At 42.0% G+C, this 18,700-nt stretch overlaps 1 protein-coding gene across 1 annotated transcript; it reads left to right on the forward strand.

The window, feature by feature from the left end:
- Positions 1–3,520: 3,520 nt before the first annotated feature.
- Positions 3,521–18,350, forward strand: SIK1 (salt inducible kinase 1). The gene is made up of 14 exons (XM_084630878.1): positions 3,521–3,644; positions 4,572–4,795; positions 5,811–5,927; positions 8,551–8,614; positions 8,847–9,008; positions 9,491–9,615; positions 9,730–9,853; positions 10,733–10,956; positions 11,285–11,434; positions 12,199–12,321; positions 12,609–12,831; positions 13,632–13,904; positions 14,647–14,878; positions 15,547–18,350. Exons 2-14 carry the CDS (start codon positions 4,643–4,645, stop codon positions 15,968–15,970), a joined length of 2,394 nt encoding a protein of 797 aa, XP_084487004.1. The 5' UTR covers positions 3,521–3,644; positions 4,572–4,642; the 3' UTR covers positions 15,971–18,350.
- The last annotated feature ends 350 nt before the right edge of the window (positions 18,351–18,700 follow it).

Raw genomic sequence — 18,700 nt, forward strand, 5'->3', positions numbered from 1 at the left:
CTGTGCGGGAATGGTTAGTATCATTGCAATAGTCCTGGAACCATTTAAATAAATAATTAGGGACTGGATCTTTCTGTCCTGTGGAAATACCTGCAGGGTGAGCTCTGGAAGGAAGACTACTCTATAAGCATTGCCCAAATCTCTTTCCATCCAAGGAGAAGGAGAGGGTGTGTGCCCCCAAATGCAAGAGCTCACAGTTCTGCCCTCAAGAAACTCACAAGGAGCATCCTTGTGAAAAGCCAGTGCCTCTGCCCTGATTCATGGACACTCTGCCCTGCTCCCCAAATCTCTGATAGCAAGCCTGCACTGGAACCATGCTTTACAGGGCCAGCGCTGTTTCTTGGGATTCCTCCTCCGGGAGGCTTCCTTAACACTCAGGGGGTCGCATCAGAGTTAAAGCAGCAGTTAAAACAGTAAATGCACAGAAATAAGCTAGTTTAAGCATCTTAATGCCAGTAGAGCTGCATCCACAGTAGGTCATTGTACCACTTTAATCTATCTGTCCGTAAACTGATATGGTGGTACAGAAACTGTGTGTAGGCCAGCTCTAAGTGGCTGTGCTGAGAGCAATCATGACCCACAGGTTTGCAAACAGAACAGAATTTTCAAAGGGATGCTGCAAGTAACAGGCACAGTATGGACTCACTTATTTAACCTACCATACAATTAAAAACAACATCCTGGTCCTGACCCTTATAAACCCCATGCCTTCATTGCAGGAGCTTGGCATGCCTGGCTGGCTGTGTTAGGGATCGCCGATGCAGATGTGCACCTCTCCACCCCTCTCTCATTCTCCTTGCCTCCTCCAATGTAGGCAGTTTTCTGATATGTAGGGCCTGACTCTCCCCTGCCTTGTACTCTGTGCAGCATTTCACACTCACTTGCCACGGGTGTAAATGTCTGCACATGATGCAAGGCAGAAAAGAATCAGACCCTTGCACCAAGAGCACCAAATTCTTGTGAATTCCAGCTCTCTGCTCCTGTTTGGAAACCATGAATCACAAGTACTTTTTATTTTTGTGGTACGTTAAACTTTGGGCTTATCTGTATAAAGCGTTCCTTGGAAATATCAGTTCTGTTTGCAGTCTGGAAACACCTAATATTGAAAGAAAACAGCAACTATAATAACTATATAGATAAAGGAGGGTAAGATCCACTCTAGCAAAGGAACTGTTGTTAATGTAATGTTTTCTAATATCTGGGGCACTGTTCGCATACAGTTGCTTTTGTAAATGCTGTTTACGCTTCATCTCATCTTCATGAGCTCCGCTGAGAATAGAGAGTTAGCTTAATAATAATAATAATTAATAAAAATTGAATGTTTGTCATGTGAGGTTCTCAGAGCACTTTGTACACATTAGCTGATCCTCACACCACTCCGTGAGCTTTATCACCCCCATCTTACAGAATGGTACAGAGATCAAGGTCACACAACAAGTCAGTGTTACACCCTTGTATTGAATCTGACTCCAGACTCCCAATTCCCAGTGCTACAAGACTATGTTCTCTCACCTACATTTCATCCTCATGTATCTCTGTACCATGCCTGCTCACAGTAACTAAGTGGAAGGACCAGTGTGATATGGATGTCCGAACTGCATGCATTCATAAAGCAAAACAAAGCTTGAGAGCTTCATTTTAAGTCTGAAGGTTTGAACAGTGACCCATCCATTATTACTGGGGGGAAAATATCTGAAATGTAATTTTTCTTTTAATGGGACAGTGTCAAAGTTATTTAAACATACAAAAAGACATATGCCTTGAAAATTCTCCTATATTGTATGTAAGTCTCACCTCTGATCCCAGTAATGTATTTTTTAATTAAAAGAATGATTTTGCTGGAGCCAGAAATTAGAAAAATCCCATCCAATTTACTGAACATCCCAATGGAACAAACAGGTATATCTGGCATAGAATTATGTAGATAACGTGCAGCTCACGAACCGTGTAATTGACTGAGTTATAAAGAGTAAACCTCAAAGGCTAAAGCTCCTGCATCCAAGGCATCATCTTAATCCAGACAGTCAGGCTGAACATTGCATGCTAGGACCTGTCTTCTAATAAGCTCTGTATTAAAGATGAGGATTGCTGCATTGTTCCATTTAATGCAAATTAGGTTAAGCCTTTGGGCTCCTGGCATGTGGCCAAAGTGCCAGCTATTCATCTGAGCAAAGTCTGTGCATGACCCTGGCAGCAGCAGATCAATTTAAATAGAAGAAATGGCAGGAGTCATGGTAGGGTGACCCAGAATTCGGGACAAACTTTCAAGGTTAAATCAGATTTTTAGCCCTAGACACTAGGTGGATTATTGGTTCACATACTATGTTAAAGCTGAATATATATACTTATCCCAATGCACCTATGTCTCTTTGAAAATGTGGCCTAAGAACAACCTTTTGAATGCTTCCAGCATGCTGGAGCTTAACCCAAATGGTACACCTTTTCCTCTAACATGAGAAGGGGTTAACGTCTTGTGCCTCGTCTCTTGCATGCATAGGGTTAACAGTCTCGCCAACTCCAAGGATTCCAAAATCATGAGTCAGGCCCCAACATATCATGAGATAGACTTAAAAACCCTAGGACTTTCAAAAATAATCGTGGTGGGTTTTTTTTTTGGTTCTGATTTGTTGTACGGGTTTTTGAGACTGTGGGGTTCATGGTTTCCCATTTCCCCCCGCCCCCCCCCCATGACTGGGCAAGCTAGAAGCATACTTTCCTTTGAAACGAAAGCTGAGGTTCTCCTGTAATAAAACGGCCCCGGGAGCTGGGGCTGTCAGAAAAACACCAAATACTGCATAACATGCGGTAGAATAAACAGCGAGAGCGGGCAACAAGTGCCACCCCACCCTCGCTCCCGGCTTCATCCCCGTGTCAGCTCCGTTCTCTTCCCAACATCCAGCTTCTCCTCTGGGCCACGGCTGCCCCAGCAAACAAAGGGTGAAGCCGCCCAGCCCGTCTTGGCGCTCGCGTGCCCGGGGGCCGGTGCACGGGAAGCGCGGCAGCCACGCGTACACCCACCGGGTCCCCCGCACGGTGCTCCCAGGCTAGGAAACACCGTGGTCAAAAGCCCATTGTTTGCCTCGTGCAGACAGGCTGCCGGCACCGCAGGGGTGAAGGGCCCCTGGGTGGTCCCAGCTGGCCGGGGCTAATTTGGTCCGCGGCGGCTTCCTTAGTCACTTCGGCGCCGGCGCACTGGGGGTTAATTCGTGGCCCGGCTCCAGTTCACGGGGGGTTAGTCCGGGCCGCGGCGGCTCCGGCAGGGGGCGACCCCGCAACGATAACAAACGGGTCACGTGACGCCGGGGACAGGTGCCCGGTTGTCTCCCCCCCCCTTTTTGCCCTGACGTCACCGCCCATTGGTCTCCGGGGCGACGGCTCCATCAGGCCGCGCGTCAGAACAGCTCGTCTCTTGGCAACGGCCCGATGTCTCGCTCTCATTCAGCCTCGCGCTTGGGCGCGCGTCTCTCTGGCGTCAAAGTGACGTCAATGGGTCTGTCTCGGTTTTCGGGCGGGGAGGGCAGTGGGCGGGAGAAGGGGGATCCCGCGTGCTCCTCTGCCCCCAGCAGCACGCCCAGAGCGCGCGGAGGCAGCCGCTGGAGCAGCAGCGCCGCGAGAGCCGGGGACTGGGGAGCCCCCGCGCGCAGGTACCCGGAGCCGCGGCGGCGCTGTCTGAGGAGCGCGCGGGGCCGCTTGCTGGGGAGCGGGCGGGCGGTGCGCGGGGAGAGCCGCGGCGCTGGCGGCCGGAGCTGCGGGGGGAAGCGTGGCGGGGGGCGCGCTCCCCAACCCGGCCGCGGCGGGGACAGGAGCGAAGCGCCCCGAAGTGCCAAGCGGTCCCCCCCCCCCTGCGGGCGCTGGGCTCCTCTGCGCAGCCGGGGAAGCCGCAGCCCAGTGCGCGCCCGGCGGGGAAGCCTGTGGCTGGGTCGCGGAGGCTCGGCGGGCAGCGCTGCGGCGCCTGCTGGGTGCTCGGGGCTGAGGCGGAGTGTGTGTGTGTGGGGGGGGGGTTTGGCTGCTGTTAGCGATGCCTCTTTGGGCTGGGGGGAGGAGGTTGGCGGCGGCTTGGTGACCGGAGAGCAAGTGTGAAAAATGAGGACGGGAGGGGCGGGGTAATAGGCGCCGGTAGAAGACAAAGCCCCAATCTTGGGAGTGTTCCTATTCAATCGGGGCATCTGGCCGCTAGAATTGGGCAGCTTTCTTCCAAGGGGAACGAGGTAGAGGGCTGGATCCCAGGGATCTGAAAAGCGCATGGCTATGAACGGGCGTGGGGTGTCTTTTTATTAGCTGCTCTTCGCGGCGAGTCGCTAATACCGGGCTTTTGCTAGGAAGAGACTCCCAGGCCGTTTCATAACTAACCTTGGGCTCTGAGCGAAGCGTAGGGGAAAGTTGGTCCGTGTCTCCAAGAAGTTGGGTTGTGCGGTCTGCCTGACTAGTTCAAAGCTTTCCACCCTGCACAATTTAAAGATTCGGTGAAACCTTTAAAATCTGATCAGTGTTGTTTGAGTGTTACTAGTTTTCATCTGGAGGAGAAAGCAAAAGCTCCCTTTGATTTATTAGTGTCTCTTATCTTTACACAGGTGCAAGGCTTAAAGAGGCGCACTTATGCATACCTTCTAAATATTGCTTGTTGCCCACCAAAGTCTAAGCCATGGTGATCATGTCAGATTATACCTCTGTTCCCACTCCAAATCAAGCCCAGCGAAGGCCTCTCCGGGTTGGATTTTATGATATTGAGAGGACCTTGGGAAAAGGAAATTTCGCAGTGGTAAAGCTGGCCAGGCACAGAGTAACCAAAACGCAGGTGGGTGTGAAATCTACTCTATAGTTTCATATAGGAAACCAAATTTTAAAGGGCATGAAACTTTCTGGGTAAGTTTTCCCCTACCCCCTCAAATGTGGTGAAATAAACTAACATACAGTAATATTGTGGTACTGTACAAAATATAATCAAGGCGATAGATTGTGTGATAGTAATAATAGATAAAACTATACGTGAGGGTTTTTTTGTTTTTCTTAGTGGTTTTATAAACACAGATGATGTAAAATAAAAACACAAGAATAGATTTAAGAAAATATTGCCAACTGTTTTAACACTTCAGTTTAATTATTTAGCCCTATGTGTATCCTTAAAGAGTAGGTAGGGTTGTGCAAATTTAAAGTAATTTGTGTAGAAAGAGAGCATGAAATCTTGCTATTTAGACTTTAGAGTTCCTTAGTTTGTTTTTCATTAAATGAGGAAGTTAATTCAGGAAAAAAATTGAAGAATTTTCATTTTTAAATCTATGTGAGTAAAGAGTTTTCTTATTAGTTGGTTTATAAATTAAACTACAATTGTAATATGCGTGTTAAAACCAGACTAGGCAATGCAATAGAAAATAGTTTATCGGGGATGATCCTGCATTAAGGGGGTATGGACTAGGTGACTTAATAGGTCCTGTGCAGAAATCAGAACTATAGTTATTTGAGCATAAGCTTTCGTGAGCTATAGCTCACTTCATCAGATGTAGCTCACGAAGGCTTATGCTCAAATAAATTTGTTAGTTTCTAAGATGCCACAAGTACTCCTTTTCTTTTTGCGGATACAGACCAACACGGCTGCTACTCTGAGAACTATAGTTCTGTTCATTACTTTGTGTAATTTTTTTATGTGAAATAGGGAAATTAAAATATATAATATAGCCTGCATTTAATAATGGAAACGAGACTCAGTTTGGCAGACTCATACGCTTTAAAATTGTTTTGTTTGAACTATTCAGAATTTCAGCAGCATAAGTACATATTTTATAACTGTCTGGGTTTGTGTTTTAAATTTATAGGTTGCAATAAAGATTATAGACAAAACAAGATTAGATCCAAGCAACCTGGAGAAAATTTACAGAGAGGTCCAGATAATGAAGCTTTTGAACCATCCCCACATTATCAAGCTGTATCAGGTAAGATCTGTTCTGATGACTGCATTCATGTTAGGTCTACTTGAATCCCATGGGTTTGGTTGCTAATGATCTTATCTTGCACATGGTTCTAAATTGCACGTGCAGGGAGAGAACTTACATTGTACTTTTTGAAGTATTTAAACAAATACAATAAGCATTGTATTTAATATTTTTTTTAGTGTTCTCTTTGAGCAGGTTTATCGTATGATTAACCTCAGTGGGCTTTTTTAATTTTTAAGCACTTTTAGTGGAAAGAGTCAAAATTGACTCAAGTTAGTTTTGGATCAAATGGAATTGATCTTGAAATTGATGGAATTGGCTACTTGTATTGTTAAGGAACTCATTTTCCCCCTGATTCTTCTGCTTTTTCAGTTTTTAAGAGCTATAGAAATATCCTACTTGCAAATTATTCTAGCAAAATTTAAGCTCTTGTAAAATAAAACAGAACCAAACTTGAATGTCATTTTTGTTGAAACCTCTCAAATAGTGAATCAATGGTCAAACTGAGCTGCTCTAAAATTTGTGAATTTAAAAAAATGCATTTTTTTTACCTTTATTTAAAGACTTTACCGCTACAGGCCATTATGCATTTGTTTGCTCCTTACACTAATCATGTTTGTTAGTTTTGGAATCAAACCAAAAAACCAAAACCCCAACATCTTCCACATTTTATTTTGTATGTGGGTATTTTAATTTAGTTCATTTCTTGTTCCAATAAGTATTAAGTGTAAGGACAAACTAGTGTGCTGTGCAGAAAATGGGATCACTGCTGCCTGATGAGCAAGGGCTGCTTTGCAAATGCTAAATACTGTATTTGATCTAATTGGCATTTGGTGTAAGTTCCCCCTAATCGTCTTAAACAGTACCATGTGGATTTAAGAAGATGTGGTATCACGATTTGTCTGTTGGGGGGGGGGGGAGGGGGGAGGGTAAATGATGGATTAAGAAATCTAGCAGCAGATCTGAAATGCAGTGTGAAGTAGAAAATACTGTCATCAGTTTGGATCTTTACTTTTTTTTTTTTTTTTTTTTAAATGTTGTGGAGGTCAGTTAACACAAAGTAGAGTAGAAGAGCCAGTAAGGCAGGTGCTTAAGTGAAGACATTGGTTATTGAGTACTTGATCTTTATATTATTAATTGTGAAAAAATTATTTGGCATTAATATTTGATTGACGTCACTCTTGCCTGTAGAGCTATATAGGATACATAAAGGTATTGTAACCATTCTGTTGATTGCACTTCAGTGGAATGATGCAGGTGAAAATTGTATTTCAAGGCTCTAAAAAATTAGCTTAAATCCCACCTTGTTGAACCAGATTATTTAACTGAACAAATGACACAGGTAATAGATCATAGTTTAACTTTCCAACTGAATTTTCTCTTCTTCGTTGTTGTTGTAACTGATACTGTACCTATTTGTTGGTGTTTGAAAAGTAGGGGTGGAACGAGATGACATATCAGTGTTGATGGCTTTTTTGTGTTTTAGTTTCAACACCAGCATCTAACTTTCATCCAGCTGGCACCTTTCCCAGAACACTTAAACTCCTTCCCTTCAGTTTTTTAAAATTGGAAACTTCTCTTCCTTTTCTCCCGTTTTTATTTGTTTTCGTTTGTGCATGGCATTGCAGGGGAGATGAGAGCGCTCCCTTCCCTCTCTTCGACATAAATCCTTTTTCAAAGAAAGTTGAAAATTATGGCCTCTGAAGTAGCATTGACACCTGTTTGGTTTTTGTAAGCCTCTACCGAAGGAGCAAAAAATACAATTCTCATTGAAGAGCCATTCTCGGTAAATAGTTCATGCTAACTGTTGAAACAAAAAGGAAAAATATGTCCCAGTCACTAAAAATAAATATGTGAAATGCTGTACAGGGTTATTTTGGTTAGGGGGGGTGGGGAGGTTCTTCCAAAAAAAGGAAGTATATTGGCTAGTTTATAACCCATTTTATGGAAGTCAGTAGCAAATGTTTAAAAGTAAATCAGTACTAGCTCAATAAATGAACTTTTGGCTAGGATTGACACTTGCTGTTGACAGACATGGAGCAGTATAGTTTGCTCAAAAAGCAAGCTTTTGTTGCTTGCCCGGCAGAGCTGTCACCTTGCAGGCTAAGGTATCATATCTGATACCAGGTGGGACTAGGGTATATGATATCGCTTCTTCACTGTGTTCTTGCTGTAAATTTCTGCTCTAATGATCTTTGTATCTGCTAGCCTTTTTAGCACAAAGTCCTTGAATTCCAGAAACCCGTTTTTTAATTTAAAATGTCCTTGAGTGATCAAAAGTGATTACTGAACTCTGTTTTCATTAAAAAATGTATTGCAATTGAAGTAAAGCTTGCTGAAATACTCCATAAGCCTATTTCATAGACATTTGAGGATATGGGGGGGAAAAGAGTATGGAGGAAGCAAGTAACTGTGTATGTTGGATATGCAAGCATTAATTCGCTATCTTTCTGAATAGCTCTGCCTGAAAGGAGTACTGTGGTTCAGGAATGAAGGCCTTTGGGTTGCTGCCTAAAGTGGCTGTAAATAATTGCACTAAGAGGTTCTAGATTTAGGACATGGCATTTTTTTCGTAAAAACAATTTCAGAGACCTGTAACGTGTCCTAATTTTTGTCTTGACAGGTTATGGAGACAAAGGATATGCTTTACATTGTTACTGAGTTTGCAAAAAATGGAGAAATGTTTGGTAAGTTCTCACTGAAATAACTAACACTTACCTAGATTTAGAAAACCCTACTTTATTGTTGGTAGTCATGTAGGGTAATAAGAAGATATGTTTTTGACGTAGTGTTAAAGGTTTCCCAAAAGTCAGAGTCAGGTGTCACAAATACCAAATGGTGAATGCAGCTTTGTCAGGGTAATGAAAACATACTGCCAGGTGTTAATTCTTGTTCATAATTTATTTTTGTGTGCTACAGATCATTTGACTTCCAATGGACACTTGAGCGAGAGTGAAGCTCGAAAGAAGTTCTGGCAGATCCTTTCTGCAGTGGAATACTGTCACAGCCATCACATAGTGCACAGGGATCTCAAAACTGAGAACCTTCTGTTAGATGCTAGCATGAATATCAAGTTAGCAGGTGAGAACATTTACATGGTTACTTTTGCTAAAATATAAAGCAGGAAATGAAGTCCTGTTTCTATAGTCTTAGAGCTAGGTGCTCCTATAAATATGTACAATAAAAAAAAACTTTTTAAAACTGCTGTATAGATGAACATACTGATAGTACTATTTTTCTGAATATATCTTCTTGTTGAAAAAGCCTAGGTTAAATGAATAAGTGTAGAACTTCTATGCAATAAGGGCTTGTGTACTTGGTGAGATAAGGCATACTACAGCAGTGTGATTTCTTAAGTGCCCTAACATACTGCACATTAATTGATCCATGTAGACCCTGCTGGTGCACAGTAAAATTTCCCTAAGTGCACTAGGGAACTGTACTTTGTATTACCCCACCATGTAGACAAGTCCTAAGTCTGGTTTTCCTTCGTTTTCTCTGATTTCGAAATGTTAACCTGGTATTTCATGAAGTCTCACTTCAGACTCTTCTCTTTACTTCAGACTTTGGATTTGGAAATTTCTACAAATCAGGGGAGCCCCTCTCCACTTGGTGCGGAAGCCCACCTTATGCAGCCCCTGAAGTTTTTGAAGGCAAGGAATACGAAGGACCTCACCTTGATATATGGGTAAGCTTTGTTTTATAGTGTTCACATTTTATGCATCATCAAACTCTTCCTGGGCTTTCATGATTGCTAACTGTACTCCAGTCCCTTACATGCTGTGCTATTTTCTGTTAACAGAGCCTTGGTGTGGTGCTGTATGTCCTCGTTTGTGGCTCTCTGCCTTTTGATGGACCCAATTTACCAACTCTGAGACAAAGAGTGCTGGAGGGACGATTCCGCATCCCCTACTTCATGTCCCAAGGTACGTTTCCTGGAATCTTAACACCAGAAAAGGGGCTACCAACAGGGGGCTGATTGGTAATCTGGGTCTTTTTGTGAAGGAATCCGTTTTCTGCCTCTCCATCTGTTAGATTTTGCATTTTTATCTTTTTCAGGGCAATGACAGATGGGAATATTTTGCAATCACACATTGTGCTTTCCCTTTCTTAGGTTTTCAGCAGAGTTTCTTTAGTGTTGTACTTGCAGCATACACTAGCACATTTTCTTTCCCGGGATCTGTTATACATCTAAAGGGCTTACACTTTTTCTTTTTTAGATTCAGTATAGATTTATTTATTTATTTATCTAATGGCTAATTCACACTCTTGCTGGAGAAATAAGTGGGTTTTTTTTAAATAGCATTTTAATGATATTAGGCTGTAATTCTTAGGTGGGTGTAGTTCTCAAAAGATTGTAACTGTACACTAGTAGTATATTTTAAAATTTCGGAATATGCTATCAAGGACAGTAAAAACAATAAGGTTTAGCAATCTAGCTCATTCTTGAACAATCTTGTCAAAAGGGGAATTAAAGGATATTGTTACTACTGTGACCTAGGCCTTAATAGTATCCCTTACCTAATTTAATCTTAACAATATAATCAAAGCTGCTCACAGACAAGTAAGTGCTAACATGGAGACCAGCAGCATGCGTATGTAACGGACTATGTGCCAAATTCAGATTTACTGTAAGTGGATGAAACATCTGTAGAATTGCACCCACTTAAAACTGGTCTGATATAATGTTGATGAAGAGATTTCCTAGTGCTGTCTAAATGCAGCAGTAAAATAACTAATAGCCTCTTGTATGTGGCTGGCTTTTATTTTTACCACTTGTTAAAGGCATTTTCTGTTTTGTCTAGACTGTGAAACACTAATCCGACGGATGCTAGTTGTGGACCCAACTAAACGAATAACCATTGCCCAGATAAAGCAGCACAAGTGGATGCAAGCAGACCCTTCTCTCCATCAGCAGCAATCTTTATCCTTCTCCATGCAGAACTACAACTCTAACCTGGGTGACTACAATGAGCAAGTCCTCGGGATCATGCAGACTCTTGGCATTGATAGGCGGAGAACAGTTGAGGTGAGCCGTGGCTTGCCCTTCTAGTATGAGTGGTGCTTACTTCTTAGATACTTGCTCATTGACTAATAAAGTGCCGATGGTTAGACAACACTTGCATGCAAATCGGTTACTTAGGAAAGAACAAGAGGTTAGCTACTCAGTTTTATTTTTATATATAGTGTGTGTGATCAAAAATTAACTTTGATTCAATGTAACTGTATAATGTTCAGTAAAACTTATTCACAAATTATTGGACACAGTGCTGTTAAACTCTGAGCCCCTGTTGCTGCTTTTTGAGTTCTTTAAATTGATTTATCTGTATCTCAAGAATCCTTTTCATATCTTCTAGTCTCTACAAAACAGCAGCTACAACCATTTTGCTGCAATTTATTACCTTCTCCTGGAGCGCCTCAAGGAGTACCGAAACAACCAGTTGTCCAATCGTCCAGTGACTGGCCGTCAGCAAAGACCAAGGAGCTCTGAGCTCAGCAACATTGAGGTAAGAAGGTGCATTATCTAATATAAAGTCACATCTGCTGGTATTCTTATTCTGTTACTTTGCTGTATCATTTACTTTATTTAGCAGACATTGCTGCCCGTAATGTCATGGGAAAGCCATAGAGAGGTCCTCTGAGTCAAACTTAATCTCTGTCCTCAAACTAGAGGGTACAGTATTCCATTCTTCAGCAGGCTGCTGATTGAATTTGGTGCTTGATTGAATACTAATGGCCCATTTCCTAATCACTGGCACTAGTTTATGGTCCAAAGAACAGTCTCTCTCCAGTGCTCGTCAGTAATTCACCAAGTGATCAGGCTTCTCATTGAAATATATCCTTTCAGAAGCACAGCAATTAAACTTCCTCTGATTCCTTGTTACAGCCACCTCAGAGAGATTCCATGAGTCAGTTAGATTTTCTTTTCTTTCATTCTTTTTTTAACAAAAAGAAGGGATGGTTGGGGTGGTGATTAAGACACAGAACTGACATCAGGCGATCTGGGTTATATTCCCTGCTTGCCACAGACTTCTTATGTCACCTCCTGGCAGTTGTCTTAATCTCTGTACTTCAGCTTTTCCATCTGTGAAAGGGAGCTTCATGGGTTCCTACTTATGTGTGAGTTGAGAGGGTAAAATTGTTAATTCTTGCCAAATGCTTTGAGAAGCTTGGATGGAAGATGCTTTAGAAACTCAGTATGCAAACAACATATGAAGTTTTTGAATTGCAGTTTAGAGGATGCCTTCTCTAAATCTTTTTTTGCCTTCAGATGCCTCAAGACAGCCTTGCAAGTGAATCCCTGAGATCATCTCTGCTTTACCATCAACCTCAGAACTTGATTCAGTCATCCTTGCAAGCAGAAATGGATTGTGACATGAACAGTCCATTACAGGTTGGTGCTCTCAACTAAATCTCACCTACAGATTTTTATTGTTCTATCCATTTGACATGACAAAGGTTTAAAAGTATATTTAGCACTTGCCTGTTTCCGCCTCTCCACCCCTCCCTCCCCAAAATTTAAACATAAGATATAAATACAGTGTCACAATGCCCTTTCATCACAATATGCATAATAAAGGCACACTGAAGAGCTTTGCAAAGCTCTAACAAATGAGAATATTTTTTCGAAAATAAACTAACAGCTTTTCACTTATTTCCTGTATTCTAATGTCTTTGCAGCCAGTATTCTTTCCTGTGGATCCCAACTTCAATGGTCTCTTCAGGAATCGCTCCATTTCTCCCAACAGTTTGCTAGAAACCACCATTAGTGAGGAGGTGAGGCAGGAGAAAGACCTGGAGGAGGAAATCAAGGCCTACAACCCTCTTCACCTCCCCAGCAACACCAGCAGGAGGCACACGCTGGCTGAAGTCACTACTCATTTCTATCCGTGTACCCCTCCATGTAAGTCCTGCAGGGAGGAAGGTCTCTGAAATATGGGCTGTGAGGGGTGGAATACGGTGATGGCTCCCATAGAAGATTGCATACAACAAATATCCGTGATTAATTGCTATTTTCGCCACCATTCTGACTTAGGGTAGAGAAGGTCAGTAGTAAATGGTCTGCAATGTTCACTCATTGGGTATTTATTTTTAAATTTAAATAACATGGTTTCTGAAAACTCTCCTAGAAATTGCATAATCTTACGCAGTTGTATTACTTGGGAGAGACCCCAGCTAGCAGTAGTTTGGGAAGTTTTTTTAGTAATTACCTACATATTTTTAAAGGGAAGTGTTCTTTCTTTATATCGTACCCTCCAACTCCTTCCTGCACCCCTCCACCACAGTAAAACCTCATAAAATCTCTCCTCTATTGGAATCAATAGAAATGTTGCTATTGACTTAGCTGGAGCAGGGGAGAGCCTTGTGCAATTGAAAAAAACAAAAATCCGTGTTAGGGCTCTAGCGCCAAATAGCACACAGTAAGTGCTGGTCTCAGGGAAACAAATTCTATATTGAGTGTGCACACTAGATTGCAAGTGAACACTGAATTCAGATTGTTTATGACCTCAGCAACCCTTGATGGAATCATGTCCTAGTACAACATGAGTTGCTGTTCTATTGTTATCTGAGACTTCTGATGCTGACAGGTTATGTATAATTGCAGTGTAGGTGGACAGACTAATCTGATGGCAATTTTTTCTTCCTGTACTCCATTTTGGAAATGTTCTCTCTTCACCTTCCCCTTCTCCCCTTCATCTGTAGGCATAGTCATTTCCTCTTCGACAAGCCCCACAGAAGGAACTAGTTCCGACAGCTGCCTCACCTCATCTTCAAACAGCTCAGTGGCTCTGAGCAGCTGTTTGGCAGATCAAGTAATGACTGGTAACCCAGCCACAGCCAGGATGACATCACCGTTTCTGACTTCCCAATCTGACGCTCCAGGGCTGCAAGCCCAGGACTGCATGGGAGGTGCTTCTCTGCTGCCTGTCAGCTTCCAGGAAGGAAGACGTGCATCTGATACCTCATTAACTCAAGGTAATTCCTTTCTTGCTGTATAGTTGGCTGTACACTTTTCTAATTAGCAACACGGTAATATTTTGGGAAGCTTACTCTGACTTATCCATCCTAACTTAGGGCTTTCTGTTGTGTCCATCATGATAGTGCCATAGAACATAAGGGATAACTTGACTTCATGTAAGTCACCTACCCCAGAGGTTCCCAAATCCACGGACCAATATAGAATTTCCCATTTCTGTGACAGCTATTCTTGGTGTTCTACTCTTTTACACTGAGTCCGGTACACCACTACTGCCCACTTCCAATTTAGTTGTACAGACGCTCCCCGACTTATGCAATCATTCTGTTCTGGAATGCCTTGCGTAAGTCGAATTTTGCGTAAGTCAGTAACTTATACCCAACCGTTATGCGCCCCCCTCATCCCTAAAAAACCCTCCTATTTCTAGCTTACAGAACTTTTTCCGTAAATGCGGATTTGCGTAAGTCAGCTCTTGCGTAACCTGGGGAGCATCTGTACGTGCCCCAATCTAGTCGAGCTTGAGCTGCCCCAAACCACAGTCTTGCAAGTGCATAAGCTTCATTGCTGACTATAGGGCATGCAGATGAATGTGAAGTGTCTGTTTCACCTGAAGTCTCACTCTAGTAAACGAGTGCAGTTGCCCACAGAGGTTGGGAATTGCTGATCAACGAAGAAGTGGAGCATCTAGGCAAAACGCTAATGATGAATACACATATATATATATTTTTTTCTTGCCTCTAGGCTTGAAGGCATTTAGACAACAGTTACGAAAGAATGCTAGAGCCAAAGGTTTCCTTGGGCTGAACAAAATCAAGGGCTTTGCTCGCCAGGTGTGCCAGTCTTCATCCGCTCGGGCAGCACGCAGTGGCATGAGCCCTTTCCAGCATTCTCAGCAGAACACGTGCATGTACAGCAATGGAGGAAGCAGCAGAGAGGGCCGAAGCCTGCTAGAGGAGGTGTTGCAACAGCAGAGGTGAGAAAGCATGCTTAGCATAGAGACTTGAACAAGGCAGGGACATATAATCCATGTTGAGCTTCCTCTACAAAGAGCTGTTCTTTTTTCATAGAACCTCATTTTTGGTCAGGGAATGAGGCTGAGGGTTAGGACTACTGGGTTCTCTTTCAGGCTCTTGCCCTGTGACCATGGACAAGCCTCTTAACTTCTCTGTAACTCTGCTTATGTATTTGTGAAATGAGTATAATGCCGACCTACATATTTCACAGGAGTTCTTAGGTTTTAAGATCATCATGTAGATTTTAAGATAGTCACATCAAACGCCATATGTATTGGAAGGGCAAAACATACTACTTCTGCCTGTCAGAGCTTTATTTTTGTTTAATTTGGGGGAAAGATACTTTCCTGTGGCATGGAGATAGGGCCTTGTAATTTGGTAGAGTTACAGCTCACAAGTGAAGCACAGTTCTTAGTCACTGAAATGTATATTCATAGTGGACCAAATTGTGCCCTAATTTTGCTGTTGTAACTTCCAAAGATTACCATATTTGTATCTAGTTTTACTAAACTTTTGCTCAAAATGCTTTAAATGCCCCAGTAAGGTCGGCAGTGTTTGGGGAAGTGCTACAGGGAAGAACAGTATGATCAAGAAGTATTAATTTCCTTCACTCTGGAATCTTATTCAGAATGCTCCAGTTACAGCATCACCAATTGATCCAGCCAACATGTCACCAGCCCTCTCGGGTGTCTGCCACACACTGCGTCCTCTCTCCTGACAGTACAGGCACTTACAAAACATCTAACTCTCTTCTGCTGTCAGAGCTACGAAGGGAGAACTCATTTGAGCTGGCATTTGGTGGCAACACCCAACTGCTCCAACCTCACCTCTTTGGAGTCAGTGTCTCACCAGTGTCTTCAGCTGCTCATCTTCTAGACACCCAACTGTACATCAGCAGCAATGTCTCTCCGATCACCACCACCAACTTCTCTCAGCAACAGAATTTCTCTGTGCAGTCTCCGAGCTACGATGCTGTCACTTTGCAGAATGGGGACTGTGAAATGGAGGACCTCACTTCCAGCCAGCTGGGGAAATTTGTCCTGGTGAAATGAGAGCTCCTGCTGTTGTAGCTCACACCCCTCTTTTTATTTTTGCAAAGGACTTCCACCATTGTTCCACAGCATTAGTTCCATGGATTGCTGGTGGCGTGTGGATGAGTGACTCTCAGAAGCAATAAATTTTGAAGTATGTGAAGAGGCTGTCTGGTTCAGAAAGCTAACAACTTTATAGAACTGAAACAAGCAATATGTATGTCTTTTGGCTTCTATTATTCTTGCACTGAACAAATATGAATAGAAACTGAAAAATGTTTTTGAAGACAAATAATGAAGGGTGGGTAGGGGGTGGGAAGCAGGGATGGATGAGGCCGGGTAGAACACTTTGGTACTGTACTTAAGTCAGACCAATACAGCTCTGCTGTTATGCAAGACTTTAACAGCTGTCAGTAGTGGTGACACAGCAGGGAGAGGCTTTTCAAAGAAGGGACCAGAGCCTCCCTTTTTCACAATATTCTTTTATGGGCTTGTGAAGCTGATTACCTCTTAAAAAAAACAGTGGCATGCAACATTATGCATTGATAAAATTTAAAAATGGAAGCATTGCCATTTGTTTTTGTTTAGTTGATACTCACTTTAAAGGAACCAACACCTCCTCCCTAAAAACACTTACGCTTTAAATGAAAACTGTGAACTTCTTGCTTGATATATCAGCTAGAACAGCTAAAAACAAGTTCTGATCATTAGCACAGAAGCAATTAATCTCTCTTGGAATTTTATCCCCTGATATCCTGATCCAAATTGTGTAATGTCGTCTTTTTTTTTTTTTTTTTTTCTAAATCTCGAGGAATCTTTTCATAAATGTTGTCTAAGTTGTTTTCCCTGTATTCCTGCAGAGGCACTGGGATTGAAATGAGTAAAATTGGGCTCTGGGGTGGAACTATTTCTTTCAAAAAGCCTCCCAGAGGTTGCCTGTGAAGTTGCCTGAGGGATATTTCTTAGTGCTGCACATTTTATTTCTGCTGCTAATTACATTTTTACGCATTTCATTATCCGGGTCCAGCTAGAACTGACTCTTGGGGAAGCGTGCAATATCGAGGTTATAATTATACAAAGACAAAAGGAATAGGCTAGAACAGAATTCTACTCCTAAAGGAGTACAGCTATTTCTGAACAAAACTATTAAAACTGAGTGAAACAGCACAATCTTTGGGTGTTTGGTTTGGTTTGGTTTGTTTGGGTTTTTTGGCATATTATCAATGAGGTTTTTGATTAGGTGTTTTTATGTATGGTTTTTAATACTGTATATGTGTATAAATAGGAAGAAGAAAACAATATATACACTACTTATTTTTTTATACTTTGTAATATGCTTCTATTGTGTTTCTGGTGTAAACTCCCTCTCTGACGGAGCATGACTTATGTTGGTGTCAATGGAAGTTTGTGTGTATAAAGGGGAGAATAGACCACAACCTCTTACAAGAATTAGTGGGGTGAGGGTTCAGCTTTGGTAGCAGGTGAGTAAGCAGTGAGCCAGTTTAGCCAAAAGTTGCCATCTGAATGTCAGAAAAATAGTTTCATTCTATCTAAATGCTTAAAGGACCCAGGTCTTTAGTGTGACACAGGGTGCCTTCAAGTTACCTTGGCTTCTTGTAACCTGCAGTATTACACGTTTTCAAAAAAACACCCTACTTTTTTAAAAAAGCCAAAGATCAACCAGGTTAATTGGTTTGAGGGGGAAGGGGTAAAGATGTTATGTGGCTCAGTGTCTGTGGCTTTCATAAATTACTTTATCTGTGTACAGTATCTGCGTGTCTGTATTGATATATCTCCAGCTTGCTGCTGCTGCTATGTGGTCTGGAAGCTTCAAGGTGTAGGGAAATTACTTCGATTGAATCTTCGACTGGTTGGTGCCTTGCAGCAGAGAAAACACCAAAGTCTCATGCTAATTTGCAAAGTGTTTTTTTGCTTTTTGTTTTTTTTAAAGGGGGAGAGGGAGGAGGGAGAGAAGAAGCCAGCTCATCACAAAGCAGCAACTTTGCCATCATTGTCACATGAGATAGCACAAGTACTTAATACACAGAATTGTTTTCTTTTCAATATTTGTTTTAATGCCATAGATCAAAGGCCACAGAAAGTCTTTTGTTTCCTGTTCTAAGCAATGACAAGCACTTTACTTTCATAGGTTTTTCTGTTTGTTTTTCCTTTTCCAGTTGGTGTAGAACCTCTTTGGAATTATTCCTGGAGCAGAAAGAGGTCACTTTTAATGTTTTGGTTTTTGTAGATATCTTGACAGTGCTGTTCTGCAGACTGCAATGCAATAGGCTATTTAAAGACACTATGTGATTGGTTTAATTAAGATGTATAGTTTTATTTTTTACCATGACTGAACAGATCATTTTATTTCTTATGTTAAAATGAAAAATGTACACCAAAATGATTGATGTGTTATTTAATATTTAAATAAAAATGTTTTAAAATATTTTTGTCTTATGTGTATTGTATCTTGATTCTGCAGGGCTTTTTCTTCTGAGACACTCTGACATATCAACTTCGCTTATTTCTGTATGATTTGTGGATTTTAGACTTCATTTAAAACTTACGTCCATAGGACGTTACAGGCATTTTTATTACATTACTAAATGAGAGGAATAGCTGTTTTAGAGGGCTGGTAATTGAGTCTTTCACCTGTAGGTAATGTCAGAATCCAGCCCACATCTGTGGTAATCAAGTGATGGTATCTGACAGTACCGTGGTCTATGCAATGCAAATGGTTTCAGCTTGGTT

The sequence above is a fragment of the Lepidochelys olivacea genome, assembly GCF_965140295.1.
Source record: "Lepidochelys olivacea isolate rLepOli2 genome assembly, chromosome: 1".
Taxonomy (NCBI): Eukaryota; Metazoa; Chordata; order Testudines; family Cheloniidae; genus Lepidochelys; species Lepidochelys olivacea.